This window comes from Polypterus senegalus, chromosome 16, assembly GCF_016835505.1.
Source record: "Polypterus senegalus isolate Bchr_013 chromosome 16, ASM1683550v1, whole genome shotgun sequence".
Lineage (NCBI taxonomy): Eukaryota > Metazoa > Chordata > Cladistia > Polypteriformes > Polypteridae > Polypterus > Polypterus senegalus.
Window position 1 is genome coordinate 23,933,322 of NC_053169.1, and position 24,780 is coordinate 23,958,101.

The window sequence follows — 24,780 nt, forward strand, 5'->3', positions numbered from 1 at the left end:
GACAGCACAGGAGTGGCTTCGGGACAGCTCTATATATGTTCCAGAGTTGCCCAGCCAAAGCCAATCAAACATCTCTGGAAAGACCTGAAAATAGCTCTTCACCAACAGTCTCCATCCAACCTGACAGAGCTTGAGAGGATCTGCAGAGAAGATTGGCAGAAAATCCGCCAATCCAGACGTGAAGCTTGTCACATCAAACCCAAGAAGACTCTGGGCTGGAATTGCTGCCAAAGGTGCTAATGAAGTACTAAGGAAACGATCTTTATACTTGTGCCAATGGGATATTTTGTTTTTTTAAAATTAACAAATCTGCTAAAACACGTAAAACCCTTATTTCACTTTGTGGTTCTGGCTTGTTGTTTGATGAGGGAAAAATTTAAATTTAAATGATTTTAGCATAAGGCTGCAACATGCAAAAATGTGTAAAAATTAAAGAGGTTCAAATACCATCTGAAGACACTCTACACAGGTATACTCCTGTATGTGTGTGCTTATTGATGCATAAATCTGGGAAAGTAAATTCCAACTTAGTCCTCTAGATGGCACAAGTTCTCCATGTAGAGTCTGCACAGGCCCTTTACTGAATGTCCTCTGCCATTTTACTGCCAGGTGATCTGAGAATGTGTTTCTTTAACTGTCTTTGCATACACTTGGACAATCATCCGTGTGAGATTTGCTGGACCACAAATTAATTTTAGGTTTTGAACTCACCCCCATATTAAGTGATTGATTGGTTTCAGATTGTTTTATCTAAAATTGTTGGGGTACTAACTCAGTAACCCCGTTTAATGCACTGTGGGACAACTGAAAAGATAGCTGACTAAAATCATCTCACATAGCCTTCAGATATTGCGTTTTGTTTTTCTGAGATTGCGCACGGGAGCTTCTTCAGTCTCGACTCCTGGTTGTGAAGCAACCGCTAACTTTCTGGGCTGTCCGGTTTTATGGCATCCTGACCTGAAGGGGCACGGCCTACTCTGGTCGTCACAGCCCTCCCTAGGAGTCGTCTTGGGACTGAGGGTGGCAGAGAAGATCCCATTAGAAAAAGCAGGTTCTGGAATTGTATCGCTTACCTCAGTTGAGCCAGGAAGACTTCCCCCAGACAACAGCTTTCAACTAGACTGCTGTAATACTCTTTTCAGGGGACATCCTTCTCACAGCCTCAACTGATTCTGCTTCCAAAGTCCTCACTAGGAGCAAAGCTCCTTTCTAGACACCCAGCTAAACTAGCTTCCTGTTAGATAGCAAATGATCTTCAGAGCGCTGCTCTTGAATTATAAAGATGGAGAATTCTACTCCGTAACTTCCTTTTCTGCTGCTTACCCTTGTTAGGTCTACTAGACATCTCAAATCTTCTAATATCAATGTTAAACCCTGCTACTCAGCTCTGTTAGCTTTGTATCGCTTCCTGTTTGTAGGATCGCCCTTTAAACTTTATCAGTATTTACATTCAAAACCCTCCTAAACTTACATTTTTACTTTTCATTTTGAATCCCTGCTATCTGTGCACTGACTCACTTACGCTGGTCCTACTCTGCAGTGGTGTCTACTGCCTCTTACCATCCATTCAAGTTTTTTTTTTCGACATGAGGCAATGCCTTTGGGCTGTCAGCTGGAGTCTTGGCATTTACTGTGCTTGAATAACGTGATGTGTAAATTGACTTAAGGGAGTGCAACCTGGGAAAGGTACAATGTAAGTGTGAGTGCGTGAGTGAGTGCACCCTGTGTTAGACTGTCTGCCTAGTGGTGAAAGGCACTATATGATAGATAGATAGATAGATAGATAGATAGATAGATAGATAGATAGATAGATAGATATGAAAGGCACTATATAACAGATAGATAGATAGATAGATAGATAAGGCACTATATAATAGATAGATAGATAGATATGAAAGGCACTATATAATAGATAGATAGATAGATAGATATGAAAGGCACTATATAATAGATAGATAGATAGATAGATAGATAGATAGATAGATAGATAGATATGAAAGGCACTATATGATACATAGATAGATAGATATGAAAGGCACTATATAATAGATAGATAGATAGATAGATAGATAGATAGATATGAAAGGCACTATATAATAGATAGATAGATAGATATGAAAGGCACTATATGATAAATAGATAGATATGAAAGGCACTATATAATAGATAGATAGATAGATATGAAAGACACTATATAACAGGTAGATAGATAGATATGAAAGGCACTATATGATACATAGATAGATAGATATGAAAGGCACTATATAATAGATAGATAGATAGATAGATGGATAGTGTGGAACTTGACCCAGACACAGACAGGCGGGTCTAACTAGCGCGTTATGTAGTCCTAGCATAATAACGTATACAATGAAAAACAGCAAAATCAATTAAAATTTCAGAAAATAAATAGATATGCCATAAAGTTATCTCCATGACTCTAAAATGTCCAGATTGCTGCATTTTGTAAATGAAATATTAAATGTATTGTTGTTTTGAATTCACTTTTATCACTTTTTGTCCACAGGTTTTGGCGATATGGCGGTCTCCAACTCCATCGGTAGCAACGTATTTGATATTTTAGTGGGGCTGGGACTACCTTGGGCTTTACAAACTCTGGCAATTGATTATGGATCTTATGTAAGTATTTCATGAACCCTCTTTATTATTTTAACAACATACTGAAAACTACACATGGGCATCTGATTCCTGTAATAAGGATTAAACAATAAGACCAAATTGGTTGACTGTAGGCCAGTTTGCTTAACTAACCCAAAGGAAAATTAAGGAAAGAAATTGTAAAAAAAGACAAGCTGTTTAACACAGGGTGGAAATGGAAAGTCAACATAGGGTTTAGACAGGAGTGCCAACCAAAATCCTGTGCAGGTAAAAACTTAATGTGTGACACTCTATTGGGTGGACATTTTTGATATCATAAGGAATTATAATGATCAGTGTTAATATCGAGTTCAAGTTTATAGCTTTGTGTGTGCAACCAGGCTGTCGTTGTTCATGTGACACCGTGCCACACATAGGTCATCCCAAATGTGCACCTGAAACTTTAACTCAGGTCTGCACCCCACCCAGAGTATGGAAAACAACCATCTTAGTCAATCAGTCAAGCCAATGAAGAATTCCCTCAGTTTGAGTGAAAAGTCGAGCATGTGACCATAAGAACATCTCTTTTTCATAGCCAGCTCATTCCATTTGATCCCTGCTAGTTGTACAAAGTAAAATGAAATCCTTATTTTTATGTCTCCCACAGACTAGTGACAGTAGTACAATACCAAGAACAGATGATGAATACAGCATCAGGCACTATACACTGACTAAGCAAATTATTAGGAATCCATGCTTATCCATACAGTTATCTAGTCAGCCAATCAGGTGGCAGCAATGCAATGCATGAAATCAGGCAGATAGATGTTAGGAGCTTCAGTTAAGGTTCACATCAAACACCTGATGTGATCTCTCTGTGAAATGATTATTGGTGCCAGACAGGCTGGTTTGAGTATTTCTGTAACTGCTGATTTCCTAGGACTTTCACAAACAACAGTCTCTACAATTTACTCAGAATGGTGCAAAAAAACAGTAAAAAAATCCAGTGAGTGGCAGTTCTGCAAACAGAAATGCCTTGTTGATGTGAGAGGTCGGAAGAGAATGGCCATACTGGTTTGATCTGCCAGTAAGGCTATGGCAGCTTGGATAACCACTCTGTGCAACTGTAGTGGGGAGAAGAGCATCTCAGCATGCACACCACATTGAACCTTGAGGTGACTGGGTTACAACAGCAGAAGACCACATTGGGTTCCACTCCTGTCAGCTAAGAACAGAAAGCAGAGGATGCAGTGGGCACAGGCTCCCTGAACCTACACAGATGAAGCCTGGTCTGTTGAATCTCAGTTTCTGGTGAGATTTGGCATCAGGCAAGAATTCATGCACCCAACCTGCCATGTATTAATAGCCCAGGCTGATGGTGGTGGTGATGGTGTAATGGTGTGGGGCATATTTTCTTGGCACACTTTGGACCCAATAATGCCAATAAATTATCACTTGAATGGCGCGGCCTATTTGAGTACTGCTGACTGACCATGTGAATCCCTTCATGGACAAAATTTTCTTCTACTGTGTACTTCTAGCATGTTAATCAACTATGTCACAGAGCAAAAGTCATCTCAAACTGGCTTCGTGAACATGACAATGAGTTCAGGGTCCTTAGAACATCTGTGGGATGTGCTAGAACTGGGGATTCGCAGCATGAATGTGTAGCTGACAAATCTGTAGAACTTTTGGGATGCAGTCATGCCAATATGGATCAGAATCTCAAAGGAATGTTTCCAACATCTTAGATAGATAGATAGATAGATAGATAGATAGATAGATAGATAGATAGATAGATAGATAGATAGATAGATAGATAGATAGATAGATAGATAGATAGATAGATAGATAGAGTTGTGCTTGAAAGTTTGTGAACCCTTTAGAATTTTCTAGATTTCTGCATAAATATGACCTAAAACATCATCAGATTTTCACTCAAGTCCTAAAAGTGGATAAAGAGAACCCAGTTAAACAAATGACACAAAAATATTACACTTGGTCATTTATTTATTGAGGAAAATGATCGAATATTACATATTTGTGAGTGGCAAAAGTCTGTGAACTGCCAGGATTAGCAGTTAGTTTGAAGGTGAAATTCGAGTCCGGTGTTTTCAATCAATGGGATGCCAATCAGGTGTGAGTGGGCACCCTGTGTTATTTAAAGAACAGGGGTCTATCAAAGTCTGCTCTTCACAACACATGTTTGTGGAAGTGTATCATGGCACAAACAAAAGAGATTACTGAGGACCTCAGAAAAAGAGTTGTTGATGCTCATCAGGCTGGGAAAGGTTACAAAACCATCTCTAAAGGGTCTGGACTCCACCAATCCACAGTCAGACAGACTGTGTACAAATGGAGGAAATTCAAGACCATTGTTACCCTCCCCAGGAGTGGTCGACCAACAAAGATCACTCCAAGACCAAGGCACACGTGTAATAGTTGGCGAGATCACAAAGGACCCCAGGGTAACTTTTAAGCAACTGAAGGCCTCTCTCACATTGGCTAATGTTCTTGTTCATGAGTCCACCTTCAGGAGAACACTGAACAACAATGGTGTGCATAGCAGGGTTGCAAGGAGAAAGCCACTGCTCTCCAAAAAACCTGCAGTTCCCAAGATGCACATACTGAGGTCTGTCTTTAAGATAGTCCACAATCCATGCCGCAAGGTGTGAAACTACTCCCATCTCAGTCAGCTTATCCCTAAGGAGCAGAGGTTGGATGGAGTTGAAGGCACTAGAGAAGTCCAGAAGCATAATTCTTACAGCACCACTGCCTCTGTCCAAGTGGGACAGGGATCGGTGTAGCCTATACAGTAGAGGATGGTATCCTCCGCTCCCACCTTCTCCTGGTATGTGAACTGCAGAGGGTCGAAGGTGTGGCAGACCTGTGGCCTCAGGTGGTGAAGCAGCAGCCGCTCCATGGTCTTCATCACATGTGACATCAGAGCGACAGGCAGGAAGTCGTTCAGCTCACTAGGACGTGATATGTTTGGGACTGGGGTGATACAAGATGTTTTCCAAAGCCTCGGGACTCTCCCCTGTTCTAGGCTCAGGTTGAAGATGTGCTGTAGAGGACTCCCCAGCTCCAGCGCACAGCCCTTCAGTAGTCGTGGCGATACACCATCTGGACCCGCTGCTTTGCTGGCACGAAGTCTCCTCAGCTCTCTGCTTACCTGTGCTGCTGTAATTGTGGGTGGGGATGTCTCACCTATGCTGGTATCAGCAGAAGGATGGGTGGAGGGTGCAGTACTCCAAGGTGAGAGTGGGTTAGGGTGGTCAAACCTGTTAAAGAAGTTGTTCATTTGATTTGCTCTCTCCACGTCTCTCTCTTGATGATGGCACCCCGCTTCGAGCTGTGTGCAGTGATGTTCTTTATCCCATCCCACACTTCCTTCATGCTATTATTCTGCAACTTCTGCTCCAGCTTTCCCCTGTACTGCTCTTTCGCCGCCCTGAGCTTGACTCGGAGTTCCTTCCGCACACGCTTAAGCTCTTGTGGAAGCCATGCCATGAAGAACTGAGGCTGTGCTGGGAGTAAAAGGAGGCCCTACCCGGTTTTAGTATACTGGCCCTAAGAATTAGCTAAGTGACTGTGTACTGTACAAGGGCCATTCATGCAGGTGTCATTCGATCCCCATTTAGGTTCCTCTATTCGGTTTCTTTAGCCACTCTACAAAGTGGTCGCTGAATGAAGTTCTTTACAGTGACACAAGTTACAAAGTAGTGTGGTGTAAAGCAGCACTTTGAAGACTTTCTCATCTCATCTTGATGCTGTTATTGTGATGTTTGTTGAATAGAAAACCATTAGTTGCAGAATGTTGGACTGAATGGCCTGTTCTTGTAATAATGTTTGCTTCCATTTCTGTATTTAGATTCATCTAAGCAGCAGAGGCCTTGTGTTTTCTGTTGGGCTGCTGTTAGCATCAGTTTTTCTTACAGTGAGTATAATTTATGTATTCAATTGTTATTACATTCAAAGGACAAAAAAGCTATGATTAAAATTCCAGGCAAATACTGTAGTTGCTTCTTTAGCTGAAAGCTTCACATAATGATAATGTAAATTAGACAGCACACAATATATTAGTCTCAAATGTTTAATGAGTAAAAATATAGAAAATGTGTATTAATTTATTTGAAGGTTTATTCTCTTTATCCAAAGTTATTTTTAATCCCATGTGCATAGTGGGCTGATTTCCATGTATTGAGTAGGTGAAGCCGTGGCAAGTTAAAGGGATAAGTTCCGTATTTTTCAAGTCAAAGTTATTTCTTCACAATCAAGGTGTATATTACTTTGCCAAATTAAATTGTTATATAAAGGGAAGCATCTTTCTGTTATACTAAAAAAAACCCTAGGACGAGACTTTTTAGCCTGGGAGGACACGTGACTTTTTCAGAGAAGTACTTTCACGTCCCACGAGACGAGACTTTGTGCCAAGAGATTTAACTATGACCGGGCCGGAAATAAGAGACAAAGAGTAGATGACAAAGTAGAATGTTGTAAAGAATTCAAAAATGTTGGTGCAATACAGATGCAGAGCAGGTTAGAGATAATGAAAGCACTAAAATGTGAAAGTCTCAAAAAAATGATAGTAAAGATCGCATTAGCGCAAACAAACAGAAATTATTACTCGGTGAAATAACAGAACAGCTAAAAGAGATTGAATATATTGTTCAGATTTAAATTTGAAGTCGGAGACTTGTAGATCGTCTAATTCGTGTTGCCATCGGGGAAAAGCAGCGTTTCTTTCTAATGAAGAGGCGTATCCGTGAGAATTAAAAGATTTGTTGTCAGTCAGTTGTTATCCAAACCGCTATATCCTAATACAGGGTCACAGGGGTCTGCTGGAGCCAATCCCAGCCAACAGGTGAAAGTGAAATCCACAGACGCAAAGTGGCTGGCCTGTAGCGCAGGCCGTGGGGTTGGCAGGCAAAGTGAGGAGGGGGCACCCTCTAGTATTTTATAAATTAAAAAAATAACTACAGTACTCCAGCCTTGCATTTTACAATGGAGCTTATGGATACCAAGGGCCCATTATAAAAAAGAAGGCCTTGAAATCTAGCAAATATGCCCATTTTTAAAGGCAAAACTGTTACAGTGTATTAATCCACATCAGTATCGTTGCTGGGGATGGTGTCACCCAGTTGTGTAACTAAGGCCAGAGTAAGACCCCTGCAGGCCCCAGGGTGACTTGATGACTTGTGCTCCTTAGCAGGGGGCAGACACCCAGCTTTTTAAAGCAGCACGTTAGTTCCCATTATTAATGTCTCACAGACACTCGATTGTTTTATTGATGGAGGAGTGGGGTCCTACTTGATGATTTCAACATATAAACATTCAATTGTTTCATCAAGGATTGTTTTGGGGGTTCTCCATCGTTGATTTCAGCCTGAAACACTGCACAAACAGACAACTAGACAAATATAACTGAAAAGGTACACTTAGGATCGCTTATATTCTTTCACTATCTGGAAAAAGTGGCTTGGCTCTTTCAAAAATCTGAAACTAAATGCATTGTAATGTGCTTAGTTCAGATTTATGGTTATGTGTACAAACTACAATAAATGTCATATTTACTCTTTTCACTGCGCTGCCATTCAGCATGCATCTCGATGTAAAATAACAACACGGATTGAAGGGCTGGGCCGGGGGGCCTTCTGCTTTGGGTTGACATAACGTCACCCTTGACAGCCGCTGCAAGCAGACAAACGCACAAAAAATGTTTCTTTACCTCGAGAAAACAGCACCAAGAATCTGCAGTAAAATAATTATGTCTATTGTCCATTTTATTATCACTAAGATCTATATATATAATTCACTAATGCAAGACACCCATGGAAAGCAAGCCGGAAGGGGCGTGGATTCACTAAGCCGACAAGTAAGACACCTATGGCGCACGCAGGATGGAGCCACGCCCACTAACTCCAAGACCATTGGATACGACGACAACTCCCAGAGCCACGCCCACCAACTCCAAGACCGTTGAATACGACGACAACTTGCAGAGCCACGCCCACCAACTCGGACGCAATGACACAGAAAAAACGGCGTCATTTATATTCGTCTGTCATAGAGGCCTCATGTACCTCCGAGCCACATTGACTGTTCATAGAGGCATGCTTCTCGCAGAGGTGAGTCGCCATATGCAGCGTGTAAAAGGTTTCGAGGGTATCCCATGGGATCCTTAAAACAATCCTTTACAACTGAGGTTAAAACACAATGAAGTAAGCAGTCTTTAAAAAACGAGTTTTCGGTTATGACGCACGACCGTGTGCACCATAGCAAACTGTTTTACACGCTACATACAGCAATTGGCATCCGCGACAAACATGCAGCCAAAACCGCACAGAGCAATGAAAAGTCTACGTGAGTCACAGGTGCATCTGGACTGTTCAAAGACGACAACGACTCGAGTGACGAGCTGGAGGTGGGCACATGAGCAAGGCAGTGCATACTGAACGAGAAATGAGCACACTAGCATGACGAAGGGAGCGGAGTGGACATCCTTCTCCTCTCCTCCCGTTCCACCCTCCGCGCCTGAGCGCCGCACGGACGATTGTGTGTTGGTTCGTTCCGTGCATTGTTACAATGTTGCTTTTCTTGCTGTTTTATTACATTACCGATTTTTCAAATGTTAATTTTCTCCCTGTGCTTAAAAATCATTAAAAAACCGGCCTGATTATGGGGCGTATGGTATGCTGCGGGTTGGCTAGTGCTTTATAAATGCAGAAGAAATGTTTTCTTCTTTGGCAATTCTAAATTGGCCCTAGTGTGTGCTTGGTGTGTGGGTGTGTTTGTGTGTGTCCTGCGGTGGGTTGGCACCCTGCCCAGGATTGTTTCCTGCCTTGTGCCCTGTGTTGGCTGGGATTGGCTCCAGCAGACCCCCGTGACCCTGTGTTCGGATTCAGCGGGTTGGAAAATGGATGGATGGATGTTTTCTTCTGCGGTGGGCTGGCGTCCTGCTGAGGTTTGTTTCCTGCCTTGCGTCCTGTGTTGGCTGGGATTGGCTCCAGCAGACCCCCGTGACCCTGTAGTTAGGATATAGCCGGTTGAATAATGGATGGATGGATGTTTTCTTAAATGAAAATCTTTGCCTAGGACCCTACAGCCCCATTATAAACTGCAAGGACAGACAAGGTATTTTAAATATGTATAAAAAACACTTCACTTTAGAACACAATTTCAAGTGGCAAAGAGTTAATATATATATAGACCATGACTGTGAACAAATAGCTTGAAAAAATACCGAACTTACCCTTCAAGCCAGTGGTCTTAAACTCCAGTCCTGGAGGGCTGCAGTGGTTGCAGGTTTTCATTCTAACCCTTTTTTTAATTAGTGTCCTGTTTGTGCTGCTAATTCACTTCTCTTGAATTCATTTGAATTGACTTGCTCTTGAAGACTCAGACCTCTTAATTGTTTCTTTTTCCTTTCAATAATGAGATACAAAGTGAGCTAAAACAGGACCAGCAAACTGTGTCCATCATGCAATATCTGAAAATAAAGAATTTTGAAGATCTCAGAATGCTGTCCGGAGATCTTAGAAAAGAGAAAATCAGCAATTTCAGAATGTCTGCTATTGCACAATGAGAGCAGCAACACACCATGGAAGTAAAGAACGAGTTTAATTAACAACAAGACTCTGCATCTCATTAAGCAATTGCTTGGAGTGAAATTGGTTGGAGTTTGAGGCCCTGACTTAGTTGGTCTTCTGTTGGCTCACTCACTTCACATTTCATTTCGTTGCCATTTAAGGAAAGAAATGAAGCAATTCAGAGGAACGATGAAGAAATTCAGGGGAACAAATCTTAAAAACACAAGTCAATTAAAACAAATTCACAAGAAATTAATTAGCAGCACAAACAGGGCACTAATTGAGAACAGGGGTGGGCAGATTCAGTCCTGGAGGGCCGCAGTGGCTGCAGGGTTTTTTGCTCCAACCCAGTTGCTTAATAAGAAGCACTTATTGCTTGAGTAACACTTGTGCTTCACTTTAGTTGTCTCGCTCGTTACGATTCTGAACCCTTATTGCTTGTTTTAGTCTTAAACAGCTGTTCTCTTGGTTTTTAATGGCTTTTTATTAGCAATATGATTCAAATGACAAAAGAAAGCAGCTTTTCTCTATTTAGCTTGTTACCATTTACTCCTGTGTGTATTTATCATGCACTATTGGCCTTAATTAAATACTTGGAAGGAAAGTGAAGAGAAAAAAGTGAAAGATTGAGTATTACTCCATTTTAGCCTTCAAATCATTTAGATGATATCCGTACAAAGGGGAAGAACATCTAGGATGTGAGACTGGCCTGATATGGCAGAGTTAAAGCACTAACAAGCCATCAAATTAAATTATAATTAAGCAACTGGGTTGAAGTAAAAACCTGCAGCCTCTGCGGCCCTCCAGGACTGAATTTGCCCACCACCGGCTTAGAATGAAAACCTGTAGCCACTGTGGCCCTCCAGGCCTGGAGTCTGAGACCACTGCTTTAAGTGATTTAGTCATGTTAAGCAAAGGGTAACCAATGGGTTTAAAGTGATGGACTCCTGGAGCACAATCCAACACCTTAACCAGCAGGCTATACATAATCAGTTAATATTAGCTTTTAATAGTCTCTTCCATGGTAAGGAATGTCCCAGAGAACTTGTGACACATTTGATGATCCAAATTCTGAAAGGTGAGAAACAAATGAGATGTGAAGCGAGCCAATAGATGACCAGCTAAGTCGAGGCCTCAAACTCCAACCAGTTTCTTAATCAGAAGTTGATTATTTTTGTTATTTAACTCCATGCCCTGTTTGTGCGCTCTTTCTTCCACAGCAGACATTTCCAAAACTGCTGATTTGGTTTTTTCTAAGAGCTTTGTCAAAATGTTTTGTGGACCTGAGCAGATCATTAAATAATACTGAGACCTTCAACTTTCTTTATTTTCAGATTTTGTAAAATGTACGCTGGTTAGCTGGTCATGTCTTAGCTTGTTGTGTATCTTATTATGGTCTGGCCACTAATTAAAGGAAAAAGAAATAATGAAGGGGTCTAAGTCTGAAATAGCAAGTCAATGAAAATGAAGGCAGTAGAGTTCATTAGCAGCAAGAACACGAATAGCTTGAAAGCCTGCAGCCACAGCTTTGCTCTAGAAAAGGAGATGGAGACCCTTGTCCCAGATGCTCTCCCATCCAAGTGCTGGCAGGGCCCAGGCATGGTGGAATTCAGGTGGAAGTGCAGATGGTATGGCTGCTAATACTGTATGGGCACCAAAATATGGTCCAAAAATGGCCTCAAAATAAGGGTCAAATGAGGGCCACAAATAGGGTGGAACCCCAAAAAGCTCAACGTCTTACATAACTAGACATCAAGATGAATCAGTGACCAAAAATACTGAAGTTACTTCAAAGCATCTGTAAGTAATTCTTTTGAACCTAAATAGGTAGTTTTAACAATGTTGTTACTCATGCAGCATCTGACATGTAAAGAGATAGAAGATCAAGTGACTCTTCGTGGTCATATGTCGAGTCAGCTTTGGGAACCGAACATGCCAATTTGTGGACTACAGACCCAGGCCTTAACCACTCAGTAGACACACTTTGCAGACACAAATACTATTTTATGCTAGCTGTGTAAGCCCGTGTTCTAAAAAGCCCGGGCTGCTAGAAACTATTGAAATAGTCAGAAAAAAAATTGAAATGTAGAGTCGCCGGTTTTGTTTTGCCGATGTGCTTGCCCTCAATGTCTATCAGCAGCTAAGTGAGTTTCTCTTTCCTCAGCGATTTCGTTTTGCCGATGTGCTTGCCTCCATTGTCTATCGGTGGCTAAATGAGTTTCTCCCTCCTCAGTGGTATCGTTTTGCAGACGTGCTTGCCCTCAATGTCTATCAATGGCTAAGTGAGTTTCTCTTTCCTCAGCGATTTCGTTTTGCTGATGTGCTCACCCCCCTTGTATATCAGTGGCTAAGCGAGTTTCTCTTTCCTCAGCGGTTTTGTTTTGCCGATGTGCTCGCCCCCCTTGTATATCAGCGGCTAAGTGAGTTTCTCTCTCTTCAGTGGTTTCGTTTTGCAGACGTGCTTGCCCTCAATGTCTTAATAGCGGCTAAGCGAGTTCCTCTCTCCTCAGAGCTTTCGTTTCTCGGACGTGCTCGCCTTGCCTGTGTATAAGTGGCCAAGCAAGTTTGTCTTTCGTCAGCGGTTTCACTTTGGTGCAGAGTCACTTTCTTTCAGCTTCATGCTGTAGCCTCGTACTTCTTTCATTTTCCGACTTGTTGACTTGGGTTGCCTTGCCAGCTCTTTGAGCTTCATGTTGTAGCCTCGCACTTCCGGGCCGAACAGACAGACAGACACACTTCCACGCCTAGATGTTTATATATAAGGTATATCAACTTCACGCGGTTGTACTGTACTGGTTTATAAATTGTCTTCTTTTTTACAGACTTTGAGTTCTTACAGATTGTGATTACCAATTTGGGAAATAGCTGATCCTATACAGGTAATCATTTGCTTCTCAGTGTAATGGCTTAGCCACTGGGGGTCCAGCTAGTTGATCGCTGGACGTAGTTCCGTGCCGCTCCTAAACACTGGATGGTTTCATTAATACTTTCATCTGAGCGAATAAGGAATGGCAGTGCTTCAGTTCACATAACAAGTACACAAGGCAGAAGTAGAGAGATAAAGCTCTTGGTGAGGGTGTTTATTTTGGGCCTGCCTTCTGGTAAATTAACCAGGTATTCCTTACACATATAAAAAGAACAAAATAATCCATTAAACCAATAGAATTATTTGCAGTTTCTTCACTCTAAAGTCTGCAGCAGTGCCCCCTCTTCTTCCGATTGTATCGCGTTCACATTTTTAAAGACGTGCCACTTGTAAAACAGCCAGTGGTCTTGTCAGATATCTCTGCTTTTATTTAGGTGCTGGGGGTCCACCTCAACAAATGGAAGCTAGACAGGAAGCTGGGGCTGATGTGCCTTTCCCTGTATGCCGTCTTCTTGTGTTTCTCCATCTTGATTGAGTTCAACGTCTTCACTTTTGTGAACTTGCCGATGTGCCAGGAGCGCTGATCACCCAGCAGGCATGGATTTATTTTTTTTTTCTCCCCTTTGGACCGAACAAAGCAAACAACTCTTTGATTCCTACAGTGCAATATGAAGAAAACGTGTGTTTGTAACAAGTACATGCTGCGATGAGTACTGTATGTGGTTATTTATATAGAGATGAACACGCGCACATGTGCCGCACACACCAGAGATGCCAGAAGGCGTACCCTTTCGACTGTTTGAAAATGCACATTCACAGCCAATGCAAAGATACTGAATTATTGCCTGCGCTGATGTGAAACAGTTTATTTTCAATTTTTGTATGTGGTTCTCAACCTGACTTTGGAAATGGATTGTGGCGATGCAAGTATCAGTAGCTGCTAACCAGCAGGCCGCTGGACGGGAAAGAAATGGCGAGGGATCAGTCTGTTTCTTCTCGGCCCCTTCTTCATTTGTGTTCCTTTTCTCCTGGGAAGGATTCGTTTTCTTGTGGCACAGTTAACTTGATAAAAGACACCAGTGACCTGCCATTCTGAGCTGAACATTCAGAGCCACACTTTTTCGGTCCTTGACGTGGGAGGCTAAGGTATGGTTTGTTTTCTGTCATCTACTTCGGTGTTCTTCCTCTGATTCTGGAGACATCTTCACAAACGAGAGGACAATTGTACATACTGACTCTTTAACTTTTAGAGCGACATTCATTTCACAAAAGGCTTTCCTCTGAGGGTGGAGCCCGTGCACCTTTGCATGCAACGTAGATTTTTAGAGTTGCTGCATTTATTCCCAAGTTTACTTTTTCAGTTCATGCTAGAAGATGGTGAAATAGATGTAATGAATTAAAACGTGTGAAATAGTTTGTACTAAAAACTTTAGTTTAACTTTATCTCGGCAGCAGTCAGCCTGCTTTAGTACATGGCTGAGGACAGTTCCCATCCTTGTGGCACAACATACTATCTTCTCAAAACACTTTCACATGCTGAAGACCCTGGTTAACTGAAACGTCTAAGATCCTTATCGATAGGGCTTTGTGTATTTCCAATTTATAATTCTAAGCCTACGTGTCTACAAAGGTGAGGCAGCTAATCTCAACTTCTTTCACGTGTGTTTAGATGTCTGGTTCTGCATGCAGATAACAAGCACTTCCACCAGCAGCTACATTCATACACATCAACGGACTGTTCAGAGCACAAAGAATAACTCAACCAAATGGTAAATAACTGCCAGATTCAGTTTGCTGTTCCTAACCCTCTATGGCATAGCCGACGGCAGTGAGAAGACTGTTAAAATATCACCTTTCTATCTAATGTCATGCACTGTATATCTGAAAGGGCTCTTTTTATTAAGCCTACATTTCCCAGAGTGCCCTGAGCAGGTTAGCATTGCCATCTTAATCTAAGCCTTAAACTTAATGAACATCAATTACCAAACAAAAGACCGGAATTGGCCTGAAGTCACGGGATCCTGCAAGAGCAAAAAAAGAAGACAAGCGAACGATGTATACAAATGAGCATGAGGGCTTCCGTTTGTTTGCTCCCAGATTCAGAGGCTCATTTTGACCTACGGGGCAGCCGTCATTACGTAAATCACACTGTCTTTTATATGTCCATACACAGTGAGGTCAAGCGCACCCTAAGCACCCTACTCTTTGCACAATGTATGTTACTGCGAGTCTCTTCTTTCACCCAGTATGTCCTAAAAGAGTTGCTGTTGTCGTCTTGCAGGCACTTTGATAGGAGAAAATTACAAGAATTTACAGTGCAAGTGAGATTAGCCAGTTACGTAATCAACTAATCCTAAACCTAAAAGTGCAACGATTTTATGTGACGTTTTTGGGTCACGCTTTAAATTGGGCTGATTTTAAAACCTACATATATATACAGTATATGTTTGGTATCATTCTTTTCAGAATTTATCAGACTTTAATGTGATGTTGTTAGATTTTCAGATTCTAATTCCATTTTTAAATTATAAAGTAAAATATCGTGGTTTTTGTCAGTTAAAACGAATGGATCGTTTATTTACTCATCGAGGATAGTAGACCTCAGTTTAATGGGAATACTCCAATCGGTGAGAGAGTAAATATTTTATTCGCATTTCATGATTTTTACTCGGTTAAATAATAATTAATTTTTCTTTTACATATTTATAGAATTTTGTGATTTTGACTCCAATAAATAATCATTTTTCTTTTGTACATTTACAGATTTTACTAATATTCTGGCCGCAACTGGGGGTTGGGCCCCCAAGGCGCCACCTAGTAAAAATATAATACCATCGTTCATTTTCTACACATTGTTCTTCTTCAGCGTATCTACACCACTCTGTAACTTAGAAAAGGAAAAGGGAACTTTACATGTACTCCTTGAATACACTGTACAAAATAAAGGACGGCCATGTTAGATCAGACAGCCATGACATAGGATTTATCCAGCCGAGTAAAACTGAACAAAGATCACTATATTACTGTCATAAAAGACAAAACACGAGAGACATAAAGAGTTGGGACACCTTGGGGACGAACCTTGTGTATATTTTTGGGGAAACAAAAAAAGGAAATTGCAAAAATAAGCGAGACGTTTTTTCGGACATAAGTCATCAGTTTTACTGGCTCAAGATGGCAGTGGAACCCCTTAAGAGGAAGCCAGACCGGAAGGGGTGGATCCAGGGAATCATGCTCGAGGACTGGCGTCACTGTTGCTGTCAGTCATCTGCAAGGGAAAGAGGAGGTGAAGCTTTGGGCAACAGCGCCAACCCTTGACTCTACCTTTGAGTTGCCAGCCCAGATCCTTTAGTCAGAGAGTCACGACTACGTGACACCCCTACGGAGCACGTGTGTGACACTGGATAAACGATTTCCACGTAGCATGACTCCAAAAGGTGCTGAAAGCGAATGTAGACCTATAGAGGCATCTAGAGCATTGATTAAAATCTTTAAACGTGTTGTTTGAGCCCTGTACTCACACACACAAACACACACATATACTTTATATACTATATACAAAACATACACTTTTTTTTTGGAATTATTCTGGATTTCTGGGGACACTACAGGAGTTCTTCTGTAAATGTTACTGTCATAAAATGTATTTGCTTCTGTCTAAATTCTCAACATAATCATCCAGTTTATTATTTATACGTTTTCTCCACCCTCAAGCTAAGGTAGTCTTTTGTAAAATGGTTACCAATGAGACCTTCTTGGGTTGAACATGTTGGTGTCATGCTGTTCTCTGTATTGTAATTATAATAACTGTACTCCTAGTTGGTTTTCAAGACATCAAAAGAACTGTAAAAGTAACCAAGCTGGGATCCTTCTCATTGCCAGGATTCAGTGCCTGAGAGGAAAACTGGAGGTCTCCGAAACAGCGTTTCTCCTTTTAGCAATGTTGAACCATACTGTACATGAAAGTATACCTTGTGGGGATGAAGCCACTTGATTAATCAGCAGGCAAGCCAAAAAGGAAACTCATACTGTGGCTGTCTATAGTAAAGAACAAAATGACGAGATCTAAACCAAAAAGATGTCTTAAGTCATTCTGTTCAGCTTTATGCGATAATGCGCCTTGAAAAGGACTTACTACATTCGGGTCGCACATAGAATGTGAAAGGCAAAGTAAAAATTTGTAGTTCAAGACGATTCAAATGCATGATAAATGAAAGGGAAAAAAAGGGTGAAAAAAATGAAAAGTTCAAATTCCTGGCAGGATGATGACTTCCTCATTCAACAGAAGGCCGCTTTTCTTTTATATAACAACAAATCTGACAAAAGCAAAGGCGAGTAGCTGTAAGCTCTCGTGTACAACAGAACGATCTGTCCAAAGTGTCCAAACGGTTACTCAGATTCTACCGAATGTTTCTAATTTTGATTTATTGTTTCCTTACACAACAGCAGTGTCGGATTTGAAGTTCACTCGAAGATCAAAAACAGTTTTACTTACCATGTTATAAAGTCCTCGTCTGCATTTGAAGAGTTCCCTTTTGACAATTCTGACAGTCCAGACTGAAGTTTGCAAATGCAGCTTCACTTTATAAATAAAAAAGACTCCTCGCTTAAATCAGCACACAGTGGTTCCCTCTTTCTACTTGTATTATTTCCACCAAAATATTATCTAACTATTAGCCGGTTTTGTTTTAATGAGCATATTTCTGAATTATTTGCACCTTCTCAAACTAAATGCACCCATATTAATTGCTTCAGAGCTGATACAGCTGAAGTAAAAGTCTAAGGTTCTAATGAGATTCCGAGTATATAAAACTCACCAACTATGGAAAAACCCGGTATGCCTCGTCTTTCAAGTTTTTGGCAAATTGCAAAAATGATGATACCCCTATAATTAACAATCTCTAAATTTCATTTTTCCTGAGCATCACATATACAGCATTTTTTTTTTCATGAATCAACAACACCTGCCATTTTAAATCACGCAGTCGCAGCACTTAAATCACATGATCGTAATCCAGCGTTTTCATTGGTAGACGGTCTTTCCTCGTTGGTCAGTGGAGTTGCTAATTTTTTGTCTTGTAGTTTGTAAAATGCTGTGTACATACGAGCGTCTTCCATTGTGCTGTGACCAGAATGAAGACATATTTGGCCATCACCATTACCTTAAAACATCAGGAAAGACCGAGTACAGTAGAACTTCTGGTCACGAACGTCTCGGAACACGTACAAATTGGGTTACGACCAAAAAGTTTGCCAAAATTTTGCATCTGTTCACGTCCACACACTCTGGTGGAGAACAAAAACACTGGCGGCCAGTTTCCCTATGCGCATTTATAAGCGCCAATGATTTCCCATTCTCTGTTTTCCATTTTCTTTTGTTTGCGTGTACAGGGCCTAACAAAGCAGCTGATGCTGCAAAAGGAGTTACAATGTTAACCAGGCAGAGGCCTCAAGTGCTGGAAGAGGAGGAAAAACTGTTGCTAGTGTGGTTGAACGAGAAGCACCTTGCAGGGAATAGCGTAAGTGAGGCGATCATATGCGAGAAAGCCAGGAAGATTTATGGTGATTTGCTGAAAAGCAAAATCCTTCTTCGAAGGGCAAAGGTGGGACATTTAAAGCCAGTAGAAAATGGTTTGAAAAGTTTCACAAGAGAAGTGGCAATTTAATTTTTTTCCCCTGTGCTTAAAACTCATAACAAAAGTGTTTACAGCGAGCGGTTCATAAGTGTCTAGCACGAACTCTTACAATGTTAGTTTTCTCTGTTGTTCAAGGGTTTCTCAGTATTATGCAATGTTTTTACATTTAGTTTACTATTAAACTGTGCATTCTATGGTATAATTAACTATTTTTGTACTTAAAAAAATATACATTTCCATACAGTTCGTATGGTCTGGAACAGATTAATTGTATTTATATACAATCTTATGGGAAAATTACGTTTGGGTCGCAACCAAATCGGTTCGCGTCCAGAGTTTTGAAACGAATTACGGTCGTGACCAGAGGTACCACTGTACCTCCAAAAACTACAAAAAGTCAATTTTGAAAAAAATGTCAGTTACGAGGTTTTTCCATTGTACGTGAGAAAAGTGACCACTAGTGGTGTAGACTAAAATGGCATACTTGTGCGTTACAGTTCCACATACAGTGGAACCTCGGTTCACGACCATAATTCATTCCAAAACTCTGGTCGTAAACCGAGTTGGTTGTGAATCGAAGCAATTTCCCCCCATAGGATTGTATGTAAATACAATTAATCCATTCCAGACCGTACGAGCTGTATGTAAATATATATTTTTTTAAAGATTAAGCACAAATATAGTTAATTACACCATAGAATGCACAGTGTAATATTAAACTAATGTAAAAACATTGAATAACACTGACACAAAACACCCAGGCTCCCTGCTCAGCTGCACGAGCAGGCTCACTCGCTCTCTCTCAGCAGTACGCTCGCTCTCTCTCTCTCTCTCTCAGCAGCACGCACTCGCTCTCTCTCTCTCTCTCTCAGCAGCACGCACTCGCTCTCTCTCTCTCTCTCTCAGCAGCTTTTCTTTCGCTCTCTCTCTCTCTCTCTCTCTCTCTCAGCAGCACGCACTCGCTCTCTCTCTCTCTCAGCAGCACACACTCGCTCTCTCTCTCTCTCTCAGCAGCCTTTTCGCTCTCTCTCTCTCTCTCTCTCAGCAGCACTTTTCGCTCTCTCTCTCTCAGCAGCACACACTCGCTCTCTCTCTCTCTCTCTCTCTCTCAGAACAGAGAAGAACATTTGAACAAATCCGAACTTTAATTTAAAAACAGGAGTTCATGCTAATAGCCTTACAGCCCAATCGCTGTACTGTGCTGTACAGTACACACTTTTTTTAAAATGAGTTTTAAGCACAGGGAAAAAAGGAACATTTGAAAAAAGAGAAAAGTAACATTGCAACAATTCACGCTACAAGCTGAAAAATTAACTTTTGAAAAATCCATAATACAAAAACTGTAAACCACCAAGAAAACTAACCTTGCATGAGTCGAGTTCTGACATGAAGTGAGGAGGAACTGGGTGGAGAGGAGGTTACAGTTTTGAGGGAGAGTCCAGCTCCGCGATGAAGGGGTGTTTTCTCTGTTGTGATTTCTTGGGTTTCTTTTTCAGGCAGGCAGGCACGTCTGACCGAGAACAATGCAACACGTGCGGAAATCATTGGTGCGCACAAACTAAAAGGGAAACTGGCTTATTCGTATACCGAGTGTGTGGTCGTGAACCGAGGCAAAAATTTGGCGAACTTTTTGGTTCGTGAACCGAGTTGTACTTGTATCGAGACGTTCGTAAACCGAGGTTCCACTGTATTATTAACCAGGCCCGACTAAGCAAAGTATGTCATTCTGTGTATTTTAACGGCTTTGTACATCGAGCACCCACCATCCAAGGAAACAATTACTTAATACAAGGGGTGTTCAATTATAAACAGGAATTTTCATGCTCTGTTCTTATAAAGAGTGCAAGATAGACCTGACTCATTGGACAAACGCACACATATAAGAACTTGGCGTTAGCAGTGCTAGCTGCTCTTTCCTCCCTTCCTGTGAGTTGCAATCAACATGTCGGAGCAGAAGGTACACAGTAGTGTTAACGCAGGTAATTATCATTACATCTTTGACAAATGAAGGAGTCGTTCCATCTCAGATTTATTTGAGACTTAAAAATCAGTATGAAGAGTGCCTCTCCCTCTCAGTCTAGAGTGTGTGATTGGTGCAAGTCATTCAGAGAGCGACTATCATCTCTTCGGTCCACTTAACGAATTTTAGGAGGGAAGGAATTCAAGCCATAAGAGGAGGTTATTGACGCTGTGCAAGAATGGGTCAACATGCAGTCAAAAGACTTCTGCTCTTCAGGGATTAAGAAGCTTCCTGAGCGCTGGAACGAGTGGATTGCAGTGGCAGGAGACTACAAGGAAAAAAAAGTGTGCAAGTTGTTTCATTGTATAAGTGTAGCTCATAAATTCCTGTTTATATTTGAACGCCTCTTGTAATTTCTAGATTCAACATGCTAACAGTGTCACATAGTTGGCAAATGAAGGCGTCTGATCCAGCAGCCTACAGAGTTTGCAGACCAGTCACAAATGCTGCATTCGTCATATGGTGGTGCTGGGAAGTCCAAAGTTGCAATTGCGTTATTTGTGACCGCCGTGTGTTTGCGCTACCCAAGTGGGAAAGTAAAACTTGGGTACACCTGTGAAAGCTGGTGTTCCAGCAACATACGCTAAGCTAATAGTTCTATGGTTCAGACTGAAGAAGAAACGGATGAGCAAGAAAGGTGCAAAAAAGCACATTGTCATGTCTAAAAAAGACTTTCATGCTCTCGGCTATGATAAATAGTATTATTTCTGTTTGAAAGCTACAATTAAAAAACTGCACAAAGCAGCCATTAAGCACAATGTACGAACAGTAACACATTTCAGGCAAGCTTCAGTTAGTCCATTGCTGGCTGTTCTGGTAATGTTAACATTTACCTTCTCAATATTCAGTATTATGAACTGAGGTGATTCGTTTAAAGAATATTCTTCTAATAAACAAATTACACCCATAAAGCGTTACTCTACTTTCTGATCTCAGTGTTAATCAACATCATAAGCTGAAGTCAAATTAACTCAGACTTGAGAGACCAGAGTTCGAGGCGCATTTCCTTTCTGTTTTCCAAGCTGGAGACTGAAAATTCCGAGTTTTATTCGAATGCACCACTAAGCCACAGTGGTGGAAATGACTTTTAAAATACTTTGTTGTATAGTGCCTTTAAGTGGAAAAGCATATTTCATGAACATTACTGAAGAATCCACCAGTGTTCGATATCACAACTACTCCTAAACATGGCATATTATTCCAGCAAGTGAGAGTAGAAGCCCTCTTTAAGAAATTCAGGGGTACCAACCATGGTAGCATGTAAGGAGCTTGGCAAACCCTAAGTGCTACTTATATGGCTAAAAAACAACTTTGGAAAGTGATGTTCTAAGAAGGGTCGTTATTTGGTGGGTGTAATAAGGGGCACTGCATGCACCGTAGGTATTCAGCACTGGCGCCAGACTCATCAACGTAAGGGAAGGCTGAAGCCAAACCTCAATAAATAAAGACACGCCACACAGTAAGAGTTTCCTTTACTTGGATAATCTATGCCTGCTGACATTTTTAATGAGGTGACAGAGTGTTCTGCTGACAGAAAGACTGACTGACCTGTGAGACCCTAAAGCAGCTGTCGAGTACCTACCAGCCAAGCATATCCATCTGGTTGACCTTTTTGTGAAGTCCAGTGTCATTCATGCAGAACTGACTAGGAAATCGTGGTGTCGATTTCCATCGATGGCCTGGAAAATATGAATTGTCGTGGTGGTTATTTCTTTATTTGTTTTTCATTTTCCTCAGGTCTTATGGGGCTTAAAGATCAGTAGTCGCTTCTCCCAGTCGGCAGCCTATAAGAGTCTGTCCTGTCCAGCAGTCAGCACAGTTAGGCCTTTTCAAAAATATGCAGTTCTTTTATATGCTACAGCTCGGAAGTGATTATTACATTTATAATCAAGAGTTCAGCTAAATCTTGCCACAGCAGACATGTACACAACACAAGAACAAGTTGTGGAGTAAAGCCTTCTGTGTTTTATGTTTTAAATGTCAGGAGCAGCCCAGGGCCATGGCAGTTCACATTTCATTAGCATTTTAATTCCATCCACCCATTTACTGAATTCACTTGATATTTAAAAGCTGATTCACATTCTGTGTGGATTTTGCCCATTGTCTATACGTTCTTCAAGAGCGTATGTTTCCAACTACTGTCCAAAAAGTATTCTGAGTTGTGCCTTGCACTGTTAAATGTTTCTGTCAAAAGTCGTCATGTCCCAGTAGCAGTTTGAACCCAGGTGGTATGGTGGCACGGCCTCCGGATAAGTTGCCCCCACATTTCGCCTCCAACACATTTCACCCCCGGTAATTTTCACCAAAATTTTCACCAGCACTATATTTTGCCCCGATATTTATGTACATATCTATAATTGCAATAAATAATTTAATAAACCTTTACCCGACATTGAAAATAAAAAATGTTCACTCAGTTAGTGTTCTTAAACGACTCACAGATCAACGTGTTCCACTAAAAATAGTATGCGTGATTGCCTCCATAAAAGTATTGTACTTAAAATTTAATCCGTGTTATGTGATATAGTGTTGTAATATCGGACTGGATTTCGCATGTTTTTTTTGCCGGCACTACAGCCGTTTCAAGACATGCGTTTACGGTTTTCACCGCCTGATTATTGAAGATGCGTGGCCATTTTGAAAAACCATCAACACCTCACAGACAGCACAATATCAAAACTGTTGCGTCACCACTCATTGCATCGTGTATTACTTTCTCACTGAAAGCGTTATCTTTGCATCGTAAAATCAACTTTATAAAATTTCACTATGGCAGAAAGAATTTTGTCAATTAGAGGTAAAAGAAATTGTTAGATGATGATAACCACATTTACGTGTTTTCAAAGAAGAGAAAAATCATGGAGGTGAAAGGTGCTGGGGGCGAAATTTCTGTAAACCAGTGGCACAGCCTTTAGCACCGCTGCCTCACAGTTCCAGACGATTGTGCTCGAGTCCCGGTCTGGTCGATGTCTGTGCTTAGTTTGGATGTTTTTCCCCATCTCTTTGCGGGTGTGACTTGCATGTTAGGCTAATTGGCAGCTGTATGCGTGAGTGTGGATGTACATGCAAGTGTGCCCTACAATACCCACCTCCTGTTGTCACCGGGGACACGGGTTGGCTGGCATCCCGGCCAGAATGGATGGTTCCTTACTAGGCCAAGAAGTTTGTTTAGTGGATGGATGGATGGATGGATGGATGCAGCCTCTCAAGACCATGTGCCCCCCCCATTGTGAGAGGTGGCAGCCTCCCTCTGGTAGATCTCATATGTGCACACCTGTAGAGCTGCAATGGACTTGTCGTCCCAGTAAGTGGCCCTGCTGGGTTTCTTGGGAGCTGTCAAGGGGTGCCGCTGGCAGGAGCATTTCAGAGATTTCTCTTGGCCCAGAACTGCTTCCAGGGTGCCTCCAGAAGTACTCCCGGGTCTGGCACAAATGAAGCAGCTCCACCTCACCCAGACCGGTTGGAGTCGGGAGTGGAGGAAGGCCAAATCTCAGTTAGGGGTTTGGGTGAGAAAGAATGAGAAAAAGGAATTGGATTGTGCTTGTAGGAACCGTGTAGTGAAAGGCCTGTGAAAGACATTTCATTGACTTTATTTGACTGCAGGACTTGGCTGTGTGGTTGTGTCTGAGGTTTGAGGTTCTGGTATGGTCCCTAAAGTCCACACTGTCTTGTGCCCGATGCTGCTGAAACAGGGCATATCGTTACGTGAAGTCAGTAAATGGATGGAGTGGAGCTTTAAAGCTACTGCCCTGTGGTGACACAAATGCACAGACAGGTCTCCCTCTCACTGACCCCTTCACCTGCTTACTTCACTTATGCCCCAGGGATTGTGTTAGCCTTTTTCACACAACGTGATCTCCGCTCCTCACTTTGAGTGTAGATTACAAAAAACAAACAATTCAAACGACAATTCATCTTTTCCCACCGCCAGGACTCTTTCTGTACTTCTTTTCCTATGCGCACTTGCACACTTTATAACTACTACTGTTTGGTTCTGAATTGGAAGTGTACCCCATTACTGAAGACCACTCTTGGTGCTGCCCTTAAAAAGTTGGTTTGAATGGACCC

General features: G+C 41.6%; 1 protein-coding gene across 1 annotated transcript in view; it reads left to right on the forward strand.

Moving 5' to 3' along the window:
• Positions 1-13,867, forward strand: part of slc24a3 (solute carrier family 24 member 3) — a 406,434-nt gene extending 392,567 nt beyond the window's left edge. The window contains exons 15-17 of the mRNA XM_039737947.1: positions 2,528-2,640; positions 6,473-6,538; positions 13,491-13,867. Coding sequence (XP_039593881.1) covers positions 2,528-2,640; positions 6,473-6,538; positions 13,491-13,640 — 329 coding nt within the window. The 3' untranslated portion in view covers positions 13,641-13,867. The remainder of the gene's footprint in view (positions 1-2,527; positions 2,641-6,472; positions 6,539-13,490) is intronic.
• Positions 13,868-24,780: the final 10,913 nt, after the last annotated feature.